The sequence below is a fragment of the Columba livia genome, chromosome 17, assembly GCF_036013475.1.
Source record: "Columba livia isolate bColLiv1 breed racing homer chromosome 17, bColLiv1.pat.W.v2, whole genome shotgun sequence".
Taxonomy (NCBI): domain Eukaryota; kingdom Metazoa; phylum Chordata; class Aves; order Columbiformes; family Columbidae; genus Columba; species Columba livia.
In genome coordinates this window covers 12356965-12375677 of record NC_088618.1, presented here as the reverse complement: position 1 = coordinate 12375677, position 18713 = coordinate 12356965, and the positions used below count along the sequence as shown (strand labels likewise).

General features: G+C 52.4%; 1 protein-coding gene across 6 annotated transcripts in view; it reads left to right on the top strand.

The window, feature by feature from the left end:
• Nucleotides 1-17454, top strand: part of NOS1 (nitric oxide synthase 1) — an 82629-nt gene extending 65175 nt beyond the window's left edge. For all 6 annotated transcript variants that reach the window (XM_065033862.1, XM_021288185.2, XM_065033861.1 and 3 more), the window contains exons 18-29: nucleotides 109-283; nucleotides 702-840; nucleotides 1573-1651; nucleotides 2548-2741; nucleotides 3669-3838; nucleotides 4061-4271; nucleotides 5018-5105; nucleotides 5373-5494; nucleotides 5999-6147; nucleotides 7372-7566; nucleotides 8572-8690; nucleotides 9840-17454. In XM_065033862.1, the coding sequence (XP_064889934.1) occupies nucleotides 109-283; nucleotides 702-840; nucleotides 1573-1651; nucleotides 2548-2741; nucleotides 3669-3838; nucleotides 4061-4271; nucleotides 5018-5105; nucleotides 5373-5494; nucleotides 5999-6147; nucleotides 7372-7566; nucleotides 8572-8690; nucleotides 9840-9855 (1657 nt within the window). In that variant the 3' untranslated portion in view covers nucleotides 9856-17454. The remainder of the gene's footprint in view (nucleotides 1-108; nucleotides 284-701; nucleotides 841-1572; nucleotides 1652-2547; nucleotides 2742-3668; nucleotides 3839-4060; nucleotides 4272-5017; nucleotides 5106-5372; nucleotides 5495-5998; nucleotides 6148-7371; nucleotides 7567-8571; nucleotides 8691-9839) is intronic.
• The last annotated feature ends 1259 nt before the right edge of the window (nucleotides 17455-18713 follow it).

Below are 18713 nucleotides of genomic sequence, written 5' to 3'. Positions count from 1 at the left end.
AGATCCCTCCATGCTCCCTCATGCTGGTGTTAGCCATAGTGGTGTGTGAGGGAGAGATGTCCACGTCCCTCCCAGTCTGGTGTCCACAGCCGTGCCACCTTTCCCCAGGTTCTCTGTCTTTGGGCTGGGGTCCCGAGCGTACCCCCACTTCTGCGCCTTTGCCCGGGCAGTGGACACGCTCCTGGAGGAGCTGGGTGGAGAGAGGATCCTCCGCATGGGAGAAGGGGATGAGCTCTGTGGCCAAGAGGAGTCCTTCAGGACCTGGGCCAAGAAGGTCTTCAAGGTAACTCATGTCCCTGGTGCTCCAGCGAGGAGCAGGGAGGGAAGGACACCGGGACAGAGCAAAGCTGCTGGTTTGAGCAGGAACAAAATCCAGCATCTCCTTGCATCTCCTTCCCTACACCAGGACACCTGCCCATCACCCTGGCCCACAATAAAGAAGTTCTCCATGTTTTGGTGGAGCTGACACTCTGTTTTGTGCTGACTGCCAGAGCTGAATGTTGAATTCCCGTGTTATCCCAGACACCTGGTGGGGGTGGGCACCACGGGACATGCCCATTGCCTCTGCTATAGCCCTATGGCATTGGGGCCACCTCCTCCATGTGTTGGCTGAGATGGGGAGGTAAAAGGGAGGTTGTGGGGCTGGGTCAGGAAGCCAAGGGGCAGCGGGGAGGTGTCTGAGAGGCTGGTGTGTGCTGCAGGCAGCGTGCGACGTGTTCTGCGTGGGGGACGACGTCAACATTGAGAAAGCAAACAACTCCCTCATCAGCAATGACCGGAGCTGGAAGAGGAGCAAATTTCGCCTGACTTACGTGGCTGAGGCCCCAGAGCTCACCCAAGGTATGAAGGTGGGGTCACCCCAAGGGGATGTGGCTGTGGGGCAGGTGGAGAAGACAGTGGGCTCAAGTGGGGAGAAAGAGGCCAAACATCCTTGTTCTGTGTTAAATTCCCAGCTTTTCAGTCTATCTTTTCCCCTCCATCTCATGCTGTAGGAACAGTTTTTGAAGGTCTCATGCCCCTCTGGCTGGTCCCTGCTTGATTCTGTAACAGAGATGTTGAGATCTGATCTGATCTCCCTCCTCCTGACCCCATTTTCTGAAGCAAAGAGCTGGAAACCTGGGAGCTTTCCAAGCTCACTGTGTCCAAATGCTGCTCGGCTGAGCATGGCGGTACAATGGCAGGTCCAGCCCACCGACACCTGGCCACTCAGCACGGCTCCTGCAGTGGATGATCTGCCGCACCGGTTCAGATCTTCCTGAATTCAGGTGGTTCTGGCAGCGAGAGGTGCGTTCCTGCATGTGAGGGCACATCCCTGCGCCTCGTGCGGGTGATTTCTCTGTCCTCCCTCCGTCACTAACACAAAGGACAGGTGTCGGGTTTCCCCCTGAGGTTTTGGATCCCCTGGGCTCGCTGAAGCTTTGCAGGAGATGGGGACAGGAGAGTCATTGAGCCCATTGTCCTCTGGTGACAGTTCCAGTCTGAAGCGCGGTGGCCAACAGCCCTGCAAATGCCAGAGGCCACCTGCCTTGGCCACACTCTGCTGCGTTGCTTCATGACTGTTCTTCTCTGCAGGACTGTACAGCATCCACAAAAAACGCGTCTATGCAGCCCGGCTTATCACACGGCAGAACCTGCAGAGCCCAAAGTCCAGGTAAGAGATCATAGCATCATGGAATAGAATCACAGAAGGGTTTGGGTTGAAGGGACCTTCCCAGCTCCCCCAGTGCCCCCCCTGCCATGAGCAGGGACATCTGCACCAGCTCAGGTTGCTCAGAGCCCCGTCCAGCCTGGCCTGGGATGTCTCCAGGGATGGTTCATCCACCACCTCTCTGGCCAACCTGGGCCAGGTTCTCACCACCCTCAGGACAACAATTTCTTCCTCATGTCTGGCCTGAATCTCCCTCTTTTAGTTTAAAACCATCAGTCCTTGTCCTGTCACAACAGGCCCTCCTGAAAGGTCTGTCCCCATCTTTCTTACCGGCCCCTTTTAAGCACAGATGCAGCTGTCCAGGGAGCTGCAGTTACTCGTGGTGCACAAAAGCATCCCTGCACACAGTGCTGCAAATATCCCTTGACCCCTAAATGTCCCATGGATTGCATCTTTGTGCAAATATGACCAACGCTGGAAGCCCCATTGACCCAGGGAAGGATGTTTCCTGCCTTCTTACCCGGTGAAATCTGCTGGTACAGAAATGAGCCTCCTGCCTGTAAGGATGAGAACACAGGTGGCTGCACTGCTGGAGTGGTGGGGCACATGCAAAAACAAAAAAAAAAAAAAAAAAGGAAAAAAAGGATAAAATTGCTGAAACAAGAGGTTAAACTGCTTTTTCCCTTTTAAAAAAGTCCCTGAGGGTGAGTCAGCGGTGAAGGGAGGTGGCCACTGCAGTGTCCTTTCTCGCTGTGACTTTGGGGATGTGCTCAGCCAGCCACCAGGGCTTGGACGTGCTACCACTGCCCAGCACAACCAGCGTCTCTTGAGGCTGGAGCTCAGCATCTCCCTGAAGATCTCCCCCAAAACCCATCCTGCTTTTTCTCCTGTTCCTGTAGTCGCCTGACAATTTTCGTGCGCCTCCACACCAACGGACACCAGGAACTGCAGTACCTGCCCGGGGACCACTTGGGCGTGTTTCCAGGGAACCATGAAGACTTGGTCAATGCTTTGATCGACAGGCTTGAAGATGCGCCCCCAGCCAACCAGCTGGTGAAGGTGGAGCTCCTGGAGGAGAGGAACACAGCTCTAGGTAACCAGGGCCACTTCTATGTAGAGGTGGCCTCTCTCCTCCTCACCTCTCCCTTGGAGTGGTTCTTGTAGCTCCTTGGGAAGGGAGGTGGCCCCCAGGAGAAATCAGTTCCCATCTCATTGGTGTATTTGCCTGGATTGGGCATACCTTCTTCAACCTTCCTCTGCGCAGAGCCATTGCTCATCTGCATGTGGGGTGTACAGTAAGGATTTGAAGGGTGACAAGATGTTCCCTTGTTCTTCAGAAGAATTAAAGCTGTTTATATTCTCATGGAAAAAGAAACACAGAATCACAGAATCAGAAAATGGTTTGAGTTGGAAAGGACCTTAAAGATCCTGTAGTTCCAACCCCTCCTGCCACAGAGAGGGACACCTTCCACTAGACCAGGTTGCTCAAAGCCCCATCCAGCCTGGCCTTGAATGTCTCTATGGATGGGGCATCCACAACTTTTCTGGGAAGCTGTTCCAGTGTCTCACCACCTTCATGGGGAAGAATTTCTTCCTTATATCTAATCTAAATCTCCCCTCTTTCAGTTTAAAGCCAGCACCCTTGTCCTGTCAGTACATGCTCTTGTGACAAAACAACGTCTAGGACTGGAAAGAAGAATTCAGGGATCTTGATGGACCATCCCAATGCTGTATTTCAGGGATAAGTCTGATACCCTACTGTCATGTACAGTGTAACAGGAGGTGGAAAACAGTATTAGTTAACTCAGAGACCAAGGCTGAAGGTGGTGGAGTATCAGACAATTTGTGCTCATTGTACAGGATCTCACTTGTGGCACAAGGATATCTCACTGACTCTTCTTTCCAGCTCTTCATCTTTCACTGTCATAGAGCTGATAAGGGGGAAGGAAAGCAAAGATTTATCCAACTTGGCTCTTATGCTCAGCTGATCCTCTGGTTGTGCTGAATTCCTTCCTGGCAGGTGTCATCAGCAACTGGACAGACGAGAACCGTGTCCCACCATGCACCATCTTCCAGGCTTTTAAATACTATTTGGACATCACCACCCCTCCCACTCCCCTGCTGCTGCAGCAGTTTGCTTTGTTAGCCACCAGTGACAAGGAGAAGAAACGTCTGCAGGTCCTTAGCAAGGTAAAGACCCCAAGTTCCTCAAGGCCCTGGGGACAATCACAGCCCCAGGACACTTTCACCCCACACTGTGGTTGTGTTGAGTCTCTACCTGTGACAGCAGAGCTCCTGCCTTCATGCCACCCGCCCCAGCTTTGCTATAGGTCTGGTGGGATGTTGGTGGAGGGACACGGCTTGGAAGAGGTCGATGCTGCAGCTCTCTCCCCTCTCCTTCCCTGGCTGCAGGGCTTGCAGGAGTACGAGGAATGGAAGTGGTCCAAGAACCCCACCATTGTGGAGGTGCTGGAGGAGTTCCCCTCCGTGCAGATGCCCTCGACACTGCTGCTCACACAGCTCCCCCTCCTCCAACCACGCTACTACTCCATCAGCTCCTCCCCAGAGATGTACCCAGGCGAGGTCCACCTCACCGTGGCTGTGGTCTCGTATCGCACCAGAGGTACCGCACTCATGCAGGGGGCAGTGGAGACAGGCTCGGGGTGGGGAGCAGGGGAAAAGTGTTTGCACATGGGCAATGCCACAAGGTCTTTGGCAGAGAGATGGTGTTTTAAAGCCTTTCTGCCTGCTGCAAAGACAAGATTCCTTCAACCCGTGCCACTGCTGGCCCACGTTATGGAGAACGGCCATCCATCAGTGTATTATAGAGGTGCCAGGTCTGGGTCAGGTACCAGCCACAGTGGCTCCAAGCTCCACATGAGATCATTTTTTTGCACACACTGAAGTCCACACTGCCATGACCAGCCAGACTTGTGTCCCTGTGCAAGCACCAATGTGACCACATGGCCCTGGTTGCGGTGTAGATGGACACAGCCCCATCACTCCTGCAGCAGCAGGACACAGGGGAGGACTCTGGCCATTCACCTGGGGTTGCCATAGAGGGTTTGTGCCTGGAAGCACCACGACGTGATGCTGCTTCTGCCCAAAAGGACCAAACTGAAGCTGGGTGTGTCCTAAGGATTGTGAAGGTCCAGATATCCCAGGGCTGGCTCCTGGGGGAACTTGGGTAACTCCACAGAGGGTTCTAAGTGCCAAACTTCCACCAAGTTCATGGGGGATGGACACAGAGATACTCAAGTTTTCAGTGCAGCATTCATGTGGAAAGTAGCAGGGAGGGTTTCAGAAAATAAAGTAACTGGAGTGGTTGGCTGGTGTGTCAAGCACAGATCTCCTTCTCTCCCTTCCTAGATGGAGAAGGACCAATACACCACGGGGTCTGCTCCTCTTGGCTCAATCGGATACAGACCGATGAAGTGGTGCCCTGTTTTGTGAGAGGGTAAGTGGTCCACACAAGGGTGAGCCCCCTTGCAGGATGAGCTCTTTGCCCTCTGCTCTTCTTTGCAAAGCACTACGGGAGTGAAGAAAACAGGGCTGGATTTGTGAGCAAACGGGTCCCTCTTGGATGCAGTTCTTCTGTGCTAAAATATATTTTTCTGGGATTTCTCCTTGTTTTCTACCTCTCCTTCTCTGGGTGGTGTCTCAGCTTGCTGTGGGCTGGGGGATCATCCTTCTTGGGTTAAACTGACACCTTCCATGTGTGCAGCGCACCCGGGTTCCACCTGCCCCAGAACCCGCAGGTTCCCTGCATCCTCATCGGCCCCGGCACCGGCATCGCCCCTTTCCGCAGCTTCTGGCAGCAGCGGCTTTTTGAAATCCAGCACAAAGGTGGGTTGATGTTTCTTCCTCCTCTTCCTCAGCTCACCCTGCACTGGTGGTGCAGAGAAGGAGGTCCAGTCTGCCCTGGAAGGCAAAGGGCTCCTCAAAGCAGGCTTGGAGATCTGCCCAAGCTCCCAAAACAAATGTCATGAAAATCCTTCTGTAAAATTTTGCAAGTTCTTATGGCAGAAATACAACGTTGGCATTATTTTTATGTAAATACAGATTTTTCACTTGTCATTTAGACCATTTAGGAAAAAAAAAAAATAAAAAGAGTTGAATTTCTCCCCAAAACCTGGCACAGAGCCCCTGCCATGTGATTCCCAGGCTCAGCCAGTCAGTGTGTTCCGTCTTCCTTGCTGGTTTTTCCTCCCCCCCCCAGTTTGGCCGGGGAAAGCTCCTGGCAGCCTGACACTGGTTGTTGTGGCTGCTGCCGGCTCTGGAGGGTGGTGGCTTGCAGAAATCAGGTATCGGTGATTCCTGGGATAATTGCTTCCCCTGTCTGTGCCCCAGGTCTGAAGCCTTGTCCTATGGTCCTGGTGTTCGGCTGCCGACAGTCCAGGATTGACCACATTTACAAAGAGGAGACGCTCTTTGCCAAAACCCAAGGTGTCTTCAGAGAGCTGTACACAGCCTATTCCCGGGAACCGGACAAACCAAAGGTGTGTGATGGGACTGCTCTGGTCCTGGTGTGTGGCCATGGGTAGCCATGGCCAGTACAGTGTGGAGATGCTGGTTCCTTGGTGAAGCCACGGTAGCTTATGTGCTGGGGTGCTCTTGTTGCATAAAGGTACAGGATCATGCCCTTCACAGTGTGCCCCAGTTCCCAGGGCCCATCCCCATCCCTGCTCCAGCCTGAACATGTCCCCACATCACTCACACTTTGCCTGGGAGGGCTGCAGCTGTCCTCACCGGGCACAACCTCCTGAGCAGGTGGGCAAGGAGCGGTATCACCAGTGGGGTGGCCCAGCGCCAGCATGAACATCTGCTCCAAATTCCTACTGCCACACGAGCAGGTGTGGCAACGAGATATATGTTCAGCCTGGATAAGAGAAGGCTCTGGGGACACCTTATTATGGCCTTTCCATACTTAAAAGGGACTGATAAGAAAGACAGGGACAGACTCTTGCGATAGGATGGTTTTAAACTGAAGGAGGGGAGGTTCAGACCATATCTGCAGAAGAAATTGTTGTCCCTGAGGGTGGTGAGGGCCTGTCCCAGGTTGGCCAGAGAGGTGGTGGATGAACCATCCCTGGAGACATCCCAGGCCAGGCTGGACGGGGCTCTGATCAACCTGAGCTGGTGAAGATGTCCCTGCTCATGGCAGGGGGGGCACTGGGGGAGCTGGGAAGGTCCCTTCAATCCAGACTATTCTGTGATTCTATATATAGTAGAGGTGTGAAGATTCAAGAGCAAAATGATGCTTTGCTGCTTTCCTCATCTCTTTTCTCTCCTTGTGGGTGCTGCAAGGTGCAGGGATGCTTCCCCAAAGAGGTGGCCACATTGCACAGCTGCCTCGAAGGCAGCTGGTGCACATTAAACTGGCCAGAGTGTACAGGTGGACGGGGCTGAGAACCTGCAGGACCTGAGGGAATGGCAGGAAGATGTGCCAGGAGAGGTTTAGATTGGACATTAGGAAAAGATGCTTCACCCAGAGGATGCTGGACACTGGAACAGGCTCCCCAGGGAGGTGTCATGGCTCCAAGCCTGACAGTTTTCAAGAAGAGACTGGACAACGTCCTCAGACACATGGTGGGAATATTGCAGTTCTCATATGCAGGGACAGGAGTTGGATTCTATGATCCTTGCAGGTCCCTTCCAGCTTAGGACATTCTATGATTCTATGAGCTGTAGTTAATCTCAGCTCCCACCTTCTCCTCCCTCAGAAATACGTGCAGGACGTGTTACAGGAGCAGCTGGCCCAAACTGTGTTCAAAGCACTGAAGGAGCAAGGAGGCCACATCTACGTCTGCGGGGATGTCACCATGGCCGGGGACGTCCTGAAGACCATTCAGCGCATCGTGAGGCAGCAGGGCCAGCTGTCGGTGGAGGAGGCAGGAGCTTTCATCAGCAAGCTGCGGGTGAGTCGTGTCTGCACCGCCAGACACCGGGCGAGCTGCTGCCACGGGCGCTGCACCTGATGCCTCCTCCTGCGGAACAGGCAGCACGGAGGAAACGGGTGCTGGGGGGTCTGCAGTTCCCTCGCACACTGCCTCTACCCAGGCAGGGTTGGGAGAGTGATCTGCTGAAGGTCTGGGTATGCAGTGGAGTTCACCGGCGGTGCAGGAGCTCTGCTCTGGGCTGCACCCCTCCCAGCCTGCACTGGGCACCCACAATGGGCCTGGTGCTGTGCTGAGCGCTGCTACAAGCTCTTTTGGGGCATCCTAGGTAGCCCAGGCAGGGCTTGTTCACCTGGTTAAGTCCCCACTGTTCCTCCGTCATTGCAGCAAGCTAACAGGGCAGTGTGAGCATCCCCCTCCCAAAATCTCCTCTGTTTGTCCATCTGGTTGAATGCTGCCCCTGGGCAAACACGTTGCTGCTGATGTTGCAGCTGAAGCAGAAGTGAGCTCAGGTTGGGACACAGGCCCAAGGACAGATGCTCAAACCGCTCTACTTCTGCCCAGGAGGAACACTCAGCCTGATTCCTACAGGACTGAAGCATGTCCCCACACTCCACCCAGGAGCCAAGGGGGCCCAGAACCACATTTTTGTTGGTTTGCCACCAAATCTCTTGTATGTGAGCTGACCTCAAGCTCCTTGTCCTCCTGACAGCCAGGCAGTCCTTGGCTTGCAGCAGTTGAGGTCTAATGCACTGAGCAGCTCCGCCACCACTCTGCAGTGCGACTTTGGGAAGGTCATGTCACCTTCCTGCTTGTCCCTGCCCCTCCTGTCCCACCAGCTCTTGTGACAGGCCCTAGGACACTTGATGTGTGTTTGGTACCTACTCACAACATGGCAGCTTTCTGGTGCTGCAGCAGTGCCAACTGTTTGTAAATACTCTACTTTTTTGTAAATGTTCTTTTTTTTTTTTTTTTTTTCTGTAAATATCCTTTTTCCCACTGCCCCTCTCCCATCCTCTGTTTCAGGATGACAGCCGGTACCACGAGGATATTTTTGGAGTCACCCTGCGTACGTACGAAGTGACTAACCGCCTTAGATCTGAGTCTATTGCATTCATCGAGGAGAGCAAAAAAGATACGGATGAGTGAGTTGACGTGTTTATTTTAACCCCTGCGATGATCTCCCAAGCATGTGGGCTGTGGGATGGGGAAGGGAGCTTTAACTTTTGCACACATGTGCTCCTTCTTATAGCAGAGGCTGAGACAAGATATTTGATTTTTGCACTGGAAGCCATGGCTGCAGCCTGGCAGTCTCTCTGAAATAGCTGTCACGTCGCCAGGACAAATCCCCCCGGCATTCCTGGGTTATTGCACCCACTGTACCAATGTGCTCAGCCCTGACAATCCCATCCCAATGGGGATGCAAAGCAAAAGTCCTGCCTGCCGTCTGTCTCTGCTCCCCAGACAGCCACCAGCAGATCATGGGTACAAGGTTTGCAGAATCCATGGCAGGGGGGGCTCTCCCCAGCTCCAGTTCTGGCTGGGGGGTCCTGGCTCGTTCCATGGGTGCGGCAGCAGGTACCCACGGTTCGAGAGGTCTCCAGGCTGCTGCGTGCCCGGTTAGGAAAGATCTAGAGACTTTTCTTTCCACTGGTGTAAAAACAACCAGAAGAAGTAAAAGAACCTTGACATTTGCTATGTTTGTTTCTGCTCCACCGTGTCCTGCCATTTGCTCAGCTCTGCCTTGGCAGGATTTTCCCTGGCTGAGCAGGATTATTTAGCAGAAGGGATGGGCGGTTGCATGGATCATAAAATCACAGAAGGGTTTGGGTTGAAGGGACCTTCCCAGCTCCCCCAGTGCCCCCCCTGCCATGAGCAGGGACATCTTCACCAGCTCAGGTTGCTCAGAGCCCCGTCCAGCCTGGCCTGGGATGTCTCCAGGGATGGTTCATCCACCACCTCTCTGGCAAACCTGGGCCAGGCTCTCACCACCCTCAGGGCCAACAATTCCTTCCTCATGTCTGGCCTTAATCTCCCTTGTCCCCAGTCCTGCCCCTCAGCAGCTGGGGTTGCAGCACCTTCTCCAACACAACCCATACTCTGAGGTCTGCACTGTATGCAGAGTGCCTCAGTTTCCCATCTCTAGGTTGGGATAAGAGTCACCTACCTGCTCATCTCACCCACCTGCAAAGGGCTCTGTAAATTCCCGTCCACAACATGGTCCCTTGGGAAGTGCTTAGACCTAGGTGCTCCTCATTGCTCTAAGCTTGGCCTTTCTCCCCTTTCCCTTGCAGGGTTTTCTGCTCCTAACCGGACCCTTCACCCCAAGGGGATGCCAAACCAGTCCCAGCACCTACTGGCCCCTCCAGCCAGAGGGCACTGGGTTTTTTATTTCACGGACACGGTGGCTCCTTTTCCGCGGGGAACTGCCCATGGAAAGCGCTCTGTCTCTTGTCCTGTTGTTGTGTCCTGATGATGATGATGATGATTTTTATTTCCTTTTCTTCCTCTTTCTCTTGCTCTTGTCCTGTGGCCATTTCTTTTCACCCTGTTTCCCTGGTTTTCCCCAGATTTCCCCACTAAAGTATGATGGCTTTATAATCTGCCGTGGCTCTTAACAGAACTTCACATTTTTCCTTCTTCTCATAAGGGCATTTTGCATCTGCATGAAATCACCACCTTCGTGATCATCTATGTTTTTGGTGTTTTGAGAGAGAGCAGAGGTGCCAGGGGCTGGGCAATAGCAAGGTCTTTGTTGCTTGACCAGAGCTGGGGCTGTTTCCCCCAGGCTCCTCTTTTCCCCAGGTCGGGGCTTGGCTGACTCTTTGCATTTTCTTGGCTTTCCTTTGGACTTGCACAGACCTGGGTGCACACCTGAGGCTGGGGGCAGACGATGTGCAATGCCCTCGTGCCTATGAACTTTGTTCATCCCCAAAGCGCGGGTACCAATGTGTCTATTTTGATCTGAAGGGTTGGATGTCTCTGATTCACACATCGTGGTTTCTCCTAAATGGACTCTGTGTTGTGTTTGCCTCCATCTCTGCTCCCTGTTCCCCACGAACCCCTCCTTTTGCTCAGTCCCAACTTTCGCTGGCATGAAAGTCCTCCCACCGAGGAGCCAAGCACTGAACACACAGGCCGATGTGTATCTTCGGGGAAAAAACTCATGGCAATGAGTGCTGCTTGGCCAGGCTGTCCTCCAGAAGGCTTTCCAGGAGATCTGTGATCTGCAGCCGTGATGCTGGTGGGAGACATACAGGGACCGGCTGCATCCCAGCGCTTTGCATGCTGTGAATGTGTGAACCCCCTCCCAGGTGAGACTGGAAGACCACGAGGATGCGAGAGAAGCAGCTCCAGCCTCCTGGTAACAAAGCCTATTTGGAAGGCCTAAGTCTGACCAAAACTAACCCCCATTATTCTGAGTGCAGAAGCACTCAGGCAGCACTTGGAGGGTTACGGAGGCTCCTGGTGAGGATGTGCCAACCAAGGACTTTTGAAATCCCAGAGAGCATCAGCTCCACCTTAGCACAGTTTCATGAGCAGTTCTGGGACAGCAGACCCAGCCACTTCCACACCTTTGGGAGCAGCAAGTGCCAGCACTGAGCGACCTGCCTGCCAAAAGAAATACATGTGGCGTCTCGGTTGCAAGCGCGTCCCCTCTGCAGGCTCCGCGCCACCTGCCAGAGGCACGAGCTGTCTCTGCCAGGACATCTCATGTGAGAAGGGAGGTGAGATCGGCTGCAAAGATGCTGCGTGATTCTGGGCTCTGACACACTCGCACGTCAGCCCCACTGCAAAAATCTGGCCCTGAAAGCAATCTGTGAACACGATCACAGAAAGGTCCCAGTCTCTTTAACAGAGAAAAGCTATCTGTGAGGTAAAGCATTCTGACCTTGTGTGTCCTTCCTCCTTCTCCCTTCCTCACCCTGAAGAAGGTCCGTCCGCCCTCACTGCCAGAACGAGGACAGCAGGGCATGGCTGTGTCTTACTGGAGGCAGGGAGACAGTGTTGATGTTTTAAGCTGCTAGGTGCTGATCCTTTCCTCCTGCCCCTGCTCTGCTGCACTGCGTGCTGGTGCCTCTATGGAGCAAAGCACTTGCACCAGTGACAGCAGGGGGTTTGTCCAGGAGCTGCAATGGTGAGCTTTGCTTTCAGAGGGCTGGGATTAATTTCCCTAAGCCAAAAATCAGAACTAAAATCACTGCAGGAGGTTTGCTGCCCTCCCAGCCCATGGTACAAGCCATGCTGGCTCCCCTGGCCCCAGGCTGTCCACACCCTCAGCCAACACCTCCTGCCCTTTCCTGTGGCTTGGCCACATCTCCATGTGCTGTGACCATCTTCTGCATCTTTGACTTCCTGAATGCTTGAAGCAGCTCCAGCCCGAAACCCAGGAGCAAAAGGCATCCAGGCACTGGGAGAATTCAAGATCCAGGTCTTGGTTTTGTTGGTCGCAGCAGAGCATCGGTGCACAATGCAAATGACTGCTGCCACGATGCGGCCAGAGCCGAGCTCGCTGGGCTGGCAGGGTGGTCGGAGCCAGGTGCAAGGCTGGGTTTGTGTCCCTGCTTGGGGACTTTGTGGCCTGGAAGTGAAAGCAGGACAAGACAGGAAATAGGGCAGCCCCTGCTCCACCTCTGTGGGTTGTGCCCAAATCCCAGGGCAGGCAGCCTGTGGGAGAACCAGGTCCCTTTGCTGCTGGGATGTGTGAGTTTGGGCAGAGGTCCTGCTCCCTGGCCTGGCCCAAACCCCCAGTCCTACAGCTGCAGAAATAGAGCTAAAAAACAGATTCAAACCCATCTCCTCTTTCTGGGAAATTTTATTCTGACTTTGGACTTTAGGCTCGGGTCCTCCTTTAAGTAGAAGGAGCGATGAGAGCTGAAGAGGAGGTAGTGCCCAAAGAAATGCCCTTGTCTTCATCCTCTTCCCAGCTCATCCTGCATTGCTGGCAATTCGTTTTCTCCTGTGCTGCCTTCTGCCCGTATCACTATACATTCTCACAGCTGGAAGTCATATTGCTGCTTCAGTCTGTGTCTGGGATGAATTGGCTTTGCTTTTCCTGCACCCCAAATACTGCCACCTGCATCTCCCTCGTCCACTTCAGCCACCAGTGAAAGCAGCAGGAAGCACAGCAGAGACGGGACCGGTGTGCGTGCATCACCATCAATGGGATCTCCAAAAGGGTCTGTGCAGAGCAGACGGGCAAGACCACCTCAACAGGCTTTGTGTAGGTGAGTTCTTCAGAGCTCTTTGGAAGGGAAATGCTGTTTTAAGGCCAGCCTGCCTGCCAGGCCCTGGAGAAGAAACCCCCTCCCTGCTGGGAAGGTCCATGAAGTCAATATGTCCCCAAGAGCTCTGAGCTGCCTCTGCTCCCTCTGCCTGAATGGGACCGTTTGCTCCTCACAAGGTGCACCACTGGGAATTTTGATTCATTGTTTTTGGTTGAGTCAGTCTCAGACGTCTTAAATTCATCCGTCTTACCTGCAGGGGCTTTGCGCTCCTCTCGAGCTTCATTTTCTCCCACAGCAAAGGGGGAAATAAACTTGTGGATCTGCTTTATCATCCCACAAATGTGGCTCTTCCACCAGTTGTTTCAACTCTGCTCATCTCAGTGTGACGTTTCTGACATGTGGGTGTAGGCACAATATCTCTGGCATGCGTAAACAGCAGAGATCAAGGTGGGGTCTGCTGCAGATCAGTGCCACGAGCTGCTTGGGGGTGTCATGCACACAGGGGTTGTGTCTCGGGCACTTGGTTCACAAACCTGTCACCTCTGGGTGGCTGCTGCCTGTCTGGGCTTCTGCACAGCCCCATGTGGCTCCCGCAGTGAGGGGACACTGGACGTGATGGACACCCAGCCTGATCCGATGTCCTGATGGAGGATGTCCGTCACTCCTGCTTTTGCAGCAGCTCAGCTCCTTTTCCCTCCCAGGGATTAAACTTAAAGAGGCTCTTCCTAAACAGATTTGATTTTTCAAGAAATGGTGAAATGAGGGTTTTTTTTCTTGAAGATTCTAATTTATAGGTTTTTCCATGTTCAGAGAAAGTTATATATGAACTTGAAAACTCATGGGAAATGGTTCTCTGTTTTCGCAACCTGCTGTGTCCACTAACAGGGAAAAACAAGTTGTTCATACAGTGCAAGGGTATCTACTGTCTGTGTTGCTGATGACTTCAAAGGTTTCATCTCCTCAGAAGGACTGCCTGGGAGTTTGTTGTTCTTCTGTTTATGACAGACAGCAGGAAAATAATGAGACTTCTATCACCAGGACTAGACTTGCAAAGATGACAGCTCCACGATCAATGCTGGGCAGGCCTGAGCTCGTTGCACTAGAAGAACCGAGCCAGCTGCATCCATACTGGCCAGAGAAATGGGGTTTGGGGTTGGGCTGTTCTCTTTCCCTGTCCCCTGTCCTGTGCCTACGCATCCCCAGGGACAAGCAGGGGACTCTGTTCACACCCAGAGCAGCGTGAGCCGATGTGTCTGTGCGCAGCTGGCAAATTTGCAGTTGTGTCCTGAGCAAATGTGATTGTACCTACACAGAAGAGGAGATGGGAAGAGACAGGAGCTGTGTGAATCCATGTCTAGTTTAAATGGGATTGCTCATTAGTTCCCTTACTCTCCATACGCGACACCTCTCGCCCCATCCTGGGCTGTAACCCAGTTTCCCTCCACTGCTTCTCTCCAGAGATCCCCCTGGAGATCCCTCCTTTCTCCTTCTTAGCCCTGTCGGCCCAGCCAAAAGGTGCAGCGAGCTGCTCAGCAAGGGTGAGTCGTGGGGACAGCAACGGACTTACAGTGCCTTGTGCTGGGAAGACTCTTGCACCGGGGGTGCCCTCCCAATCCTGCTCCTTGCACGCAGAGCCTGGGCGCTGAGGGGAACGGTAAACATCATTTTATAAATTAAACTCTTGCTGGGCAAGTTCCCCCTGAGAGCAAACTTACAGCCCTGCTTGCTAATTAGTCTCCCACTGATGGGGCTTTATAGGGGAACGGAGGCAGGGCAGGGTTAGAGTAGGGGTGCAAACCGGATACAACCTTCTGCAAGCACCATGGGTCTGTGAACACCCGCCACATACTGGAAACCACATTTTTACCATGCTGTTTGGGGAGAGAGGGCATGTTTTTGCTGAAGCCTCATGGACTTGCACTAAGCCCAAGGCAAAGCTGCTGCCTCCCAACTTCATGACCACTGAAGCCATTAGTCCTCTGATTTATACCTGTGGGGAAGCTGCAGAGAGTTCCCAGCGTTTTTTGGAAGGAGAATTTTATGCTTAAAACTAAATTTTGTTCCTGCTTTCACTGGGGACCACTTCTCAGCTTCAGAATTGCCCTGATTACTTTGCAATTGCTTTGATAGTTCCAGAGGGGAGCACAGTCCCTTTACAGAACAGATGGAGACACATTTCCAGGACCATTCAACTTTGCCATAATTCTGTCTTTGTTATAACAACTTCTTCTGCTATAACAGGAAGAGCAAAATTTGGCCAGTGCTAAACACTCTTGAAAACTGTATTACCAAACTTGGATTAAATTAATCTAGAATCTGAGTTCTCACAGATACAAAACGCCTTCTGCACCCACCGGCTTCAGTGGCGCTGGGGATTTCAGCAGCTTGTGGGATCAAACTTTCACAGCAGCGGCAGCAATTTTGTGACAGCAGTGTTTTTGCGTGTGTCGATCTGCACTTGCACTTGCCTGCAATGCATGACTCTTAGCAATTCATTTGAAATCTACCCTCAACAGGGAGATCTGAGCTCGAGCTTCTTCCATACGGCCATGTGTATTTAATAGGAAATCAGGGGAGCTGGAGAAAGCTGATGAGATTGCTGCTTTAAAGCACTTGGTTCCAGAAGTAAAACAGACCTTACCAGATGTTGAAATTGACTTGAATTTAGCACGGGTAGAAGGGCAACTCATGAAATATTGAAGTATTGTAATGCAGATACGCCTTTTTCCTGCCATGCCAGGAATGAAGCAGACTAGAAACTCCTGGCCTCCACCCCTACAGATGTTTGGCTGTGATGGAAGTTTGAGCCATCGAATCACAGGAGACAAATAATAAAGAAAAAACAGATTGTGAGTTTGTAGCTGAGCAGTCGCAGCTTGTTTAGCAGTGAGAGTGCCTCACTGTAAGGGCTGCTGCTTTCCTGCCTTATTCATGTACCTACCTGGCCAGATTTCAGGGAGGGAAGAAGAAGAAAGCACTTCAAAAGCAAGAAAATGCCAAGACACTGATGGCTTCTCTTGTGTCCACGGGTCGAAGCTTGAGGAGCAGTTGTGGGGCTGTGCAGAAGCTGGAGCATGGTGCTGGGCTGCAGGGAGAGTCCTGCACGGCCCGACTGCAGCGTCTGCACACAGGTCTGCAGGGCTTCCTCCGAAATCTGCTAAAGAATAACACCGAGAAAAGTATTTTCCTTCCAGGGGCTTTCTTAATACTTTAGAAGTTTAAAGATTAGATGCTAAAAAACTCTGTCTAAAAGAGCAACCAATTTGGGGCTTCTTTTTGTTCTTTGTTTTCAGGCATTGGGAAAGCAAACAAAAAGTATATCAAACTGTTTTGGATTAAATCAAGTATTTTGTTCCCAAAATAATTGTTAATGGAGATTTTAAATTTTTCCAAGGGCAAGAAAACTGCCTTAATATATACTCAATTCCAACAAGAGGCATTAGCACTACTTGCTTTTGAACCTGCTTTTTGATTTTTCTCTCTGTGTGATCATGGCATGGAATCATGTCTTAACAAAATATACTTAACAGTACTCGACAGGATTTGCAGAAGCAGAAGATGATGTTTCAGAATCTCCCCGTACCCAGCATTGAAGTGATGGCTTTGAAGCCAATGAAATTCAATGCAAAATTCCTGCTTTGCTAGAATTCTACAAAATAGGCCAATGTCCACAATTCCCAAGGTTAAATGTGCTCTGCTGCCTTGAAATGCCTTCAAAAAACCCTGGGATCTGCACGCTGAAAAGAGCTTGAGTTCCCTGGTCTGCAGCACCATCCCCAGCTCTTGCAGAGTGCACACAATTCCCCAGGCAGGAATACGATGACTTTCAGCCAGGGCTCATTGCTTTGGAGATTGCATGTGCTTAGAAACATGAGTTCTGCCAGCCGCCCAGGGAATCTCATATTCAGTGCCAATTAATTTTTGTAACAGGGATTCATTCCCTCGGTTCCCTTAGGCACCTTTGAAAAGCATGAGCCTCAAAGGTTGGTTTGGATTTGGTTTTTATTTTTTTTTTCTGGTGGCCTTTTTCATGCAGAGCAGTCGTGCCCAGATGAGAAAGGGGACCGGTCTGTGAAGGGCTGCAGTTTTGGGGCAGGCAAGTCCCAAACTTTCCATCACAGAGGTTTTTCTAAACTCTTCGGCTGTGGGTTAATTCTGCTCTGCCCGATGGGGCTCCAGCCTCTCGCTGTTCTCTGGTCCTTCCTCCCTCCGCACCTCCTCATGTCACTGTGCCTTCATTGGGTCTATAAAATGATGCCGTGAGTTAAATCTGGCACCTTGTCTTTACTCTCACTTTGCATCCCATAAGACAGGTATGTGTTGGGGGGGAGGGAGCAGCTTATTTTGTAGCATTCTGTGTGATCCTAAGGTGGGTTTTTTCTGAGTAAAGGGGTGGGGACGATGGGAGCAGGGATGAGCCAGTGTTGTGTTTGATCATACCAGTGCTTTAAGCGGTCAGAAACATGGTTTTCCCCTACCTCTGAGCTCTTAATGCTGCTAAAATCTTTGCCATTCGTACAATGTACTCCAGCCCCCTCTTTCGGACTGACTCTGGCTCTGTTTGCAAGATATCCACGTTGTTCTGCAGCATGCACCTCTTTCTATATAGTTCCGATCTTCTGATTTTATGGAATACTTATGCCTGTTTGCATTACAGTCAAAATAAAAAAGTGAACGAAAATCTGGTGGACCTCATTCTTTTATCTCTGGGGTTTTAGTGCCAAAAGGCCTCTCTGGATATCTTGGCTTTGCTCTGGTTCGCTACCTGTAATGCCAGAGCACTATAAATAGGATGATGGCATCATCTATTTATCTGCAAGACAGAAACACTTTCTTGTAAGGTTGTTTGAGTCACAGCATTATATGTTTCACATCGTTTATACCATGTCCGCTGGGAAAATGCCACCCAAGCAGCCCAGCTGGCAAAAATAACAGCTGCACATGGAGAGGCGAAAGAGCCACAAGTATGGACGCGGCTTTTTGCACGGGAAGGCAGCGTGCTGTTGTAACGGGGTGCTAATCTGCCTTTATTAAAGAGTTCACTTCTTAGTGCTCCCTCAAGAACAGCAGGACAGATTACCAGGAATGTGAGCAGGGCAGAAAGACCCCAGGTTTTTTGCAAGGAGCGGGCAGGAGGAGGGAAGGCGTCGGTGTGCGGGAGCAAATGGCTGTTCCCCGGCTGGCGTGAGGGGAACGTGGCTGCCGTGTCACCTGGGACACAGCGGTGGTTTGACCACAGACGTTGCTGCGGTTACACCTCAGACATCGCCACAGAGTTGTCTCGGAGACCATGGTGGTGCTGCCTCGGACACAGCAGCAGCGTCACCTCGGTCACTGTGGTGGTGTTACCTGAGGCATGGCAGCGGTGTCACCTCAGACATGGCCATGTTGCTACCTCAGACATGGCAGCAGTGCCACCTCAGACATGGTAGCAGTGTTACCTCAGACATGGCAGTGGTGTCACCTCAGGTGCTGCCACAGAGATGATGGCAGTGATACCTCAGGTGCTGCTGCTGACATTGAGGTGGCACCTCAGATGTCACCTCAGACACGGTGGCAGCGTTGCACTGCATTCCACCTCTGCCGCCCTAAGCCCTGTCAGCCCAGGGCAGACAGGCACAAACCACTTGCACAGCCCCGGCTCCATGCAGCCTGCCCCGGGCGCGGGGTCAGCCCTGGTCTCTGACTGCCCGCCCAGCTCTGTCGGGGTCGGGGGAGCAGACGCCGTTTGCAGACACCAGGGGTCCCCGCACCGCCCCTGGGGCTCACACCGCCCCTCGGCGGATAGGAACTTTGCAGACGCTCCCTAGGCCCCGCCGCTGCTATGACCTGGAGTGGCGCTGCGCTCCGCTCTGCACCGCGACACTTGTCAGACGCTCCCTAGTGCCTACATGGGAGAAAGGGCCGCTTCGCTCCGTTCTGCGCTTTCCGGCGCGGCGG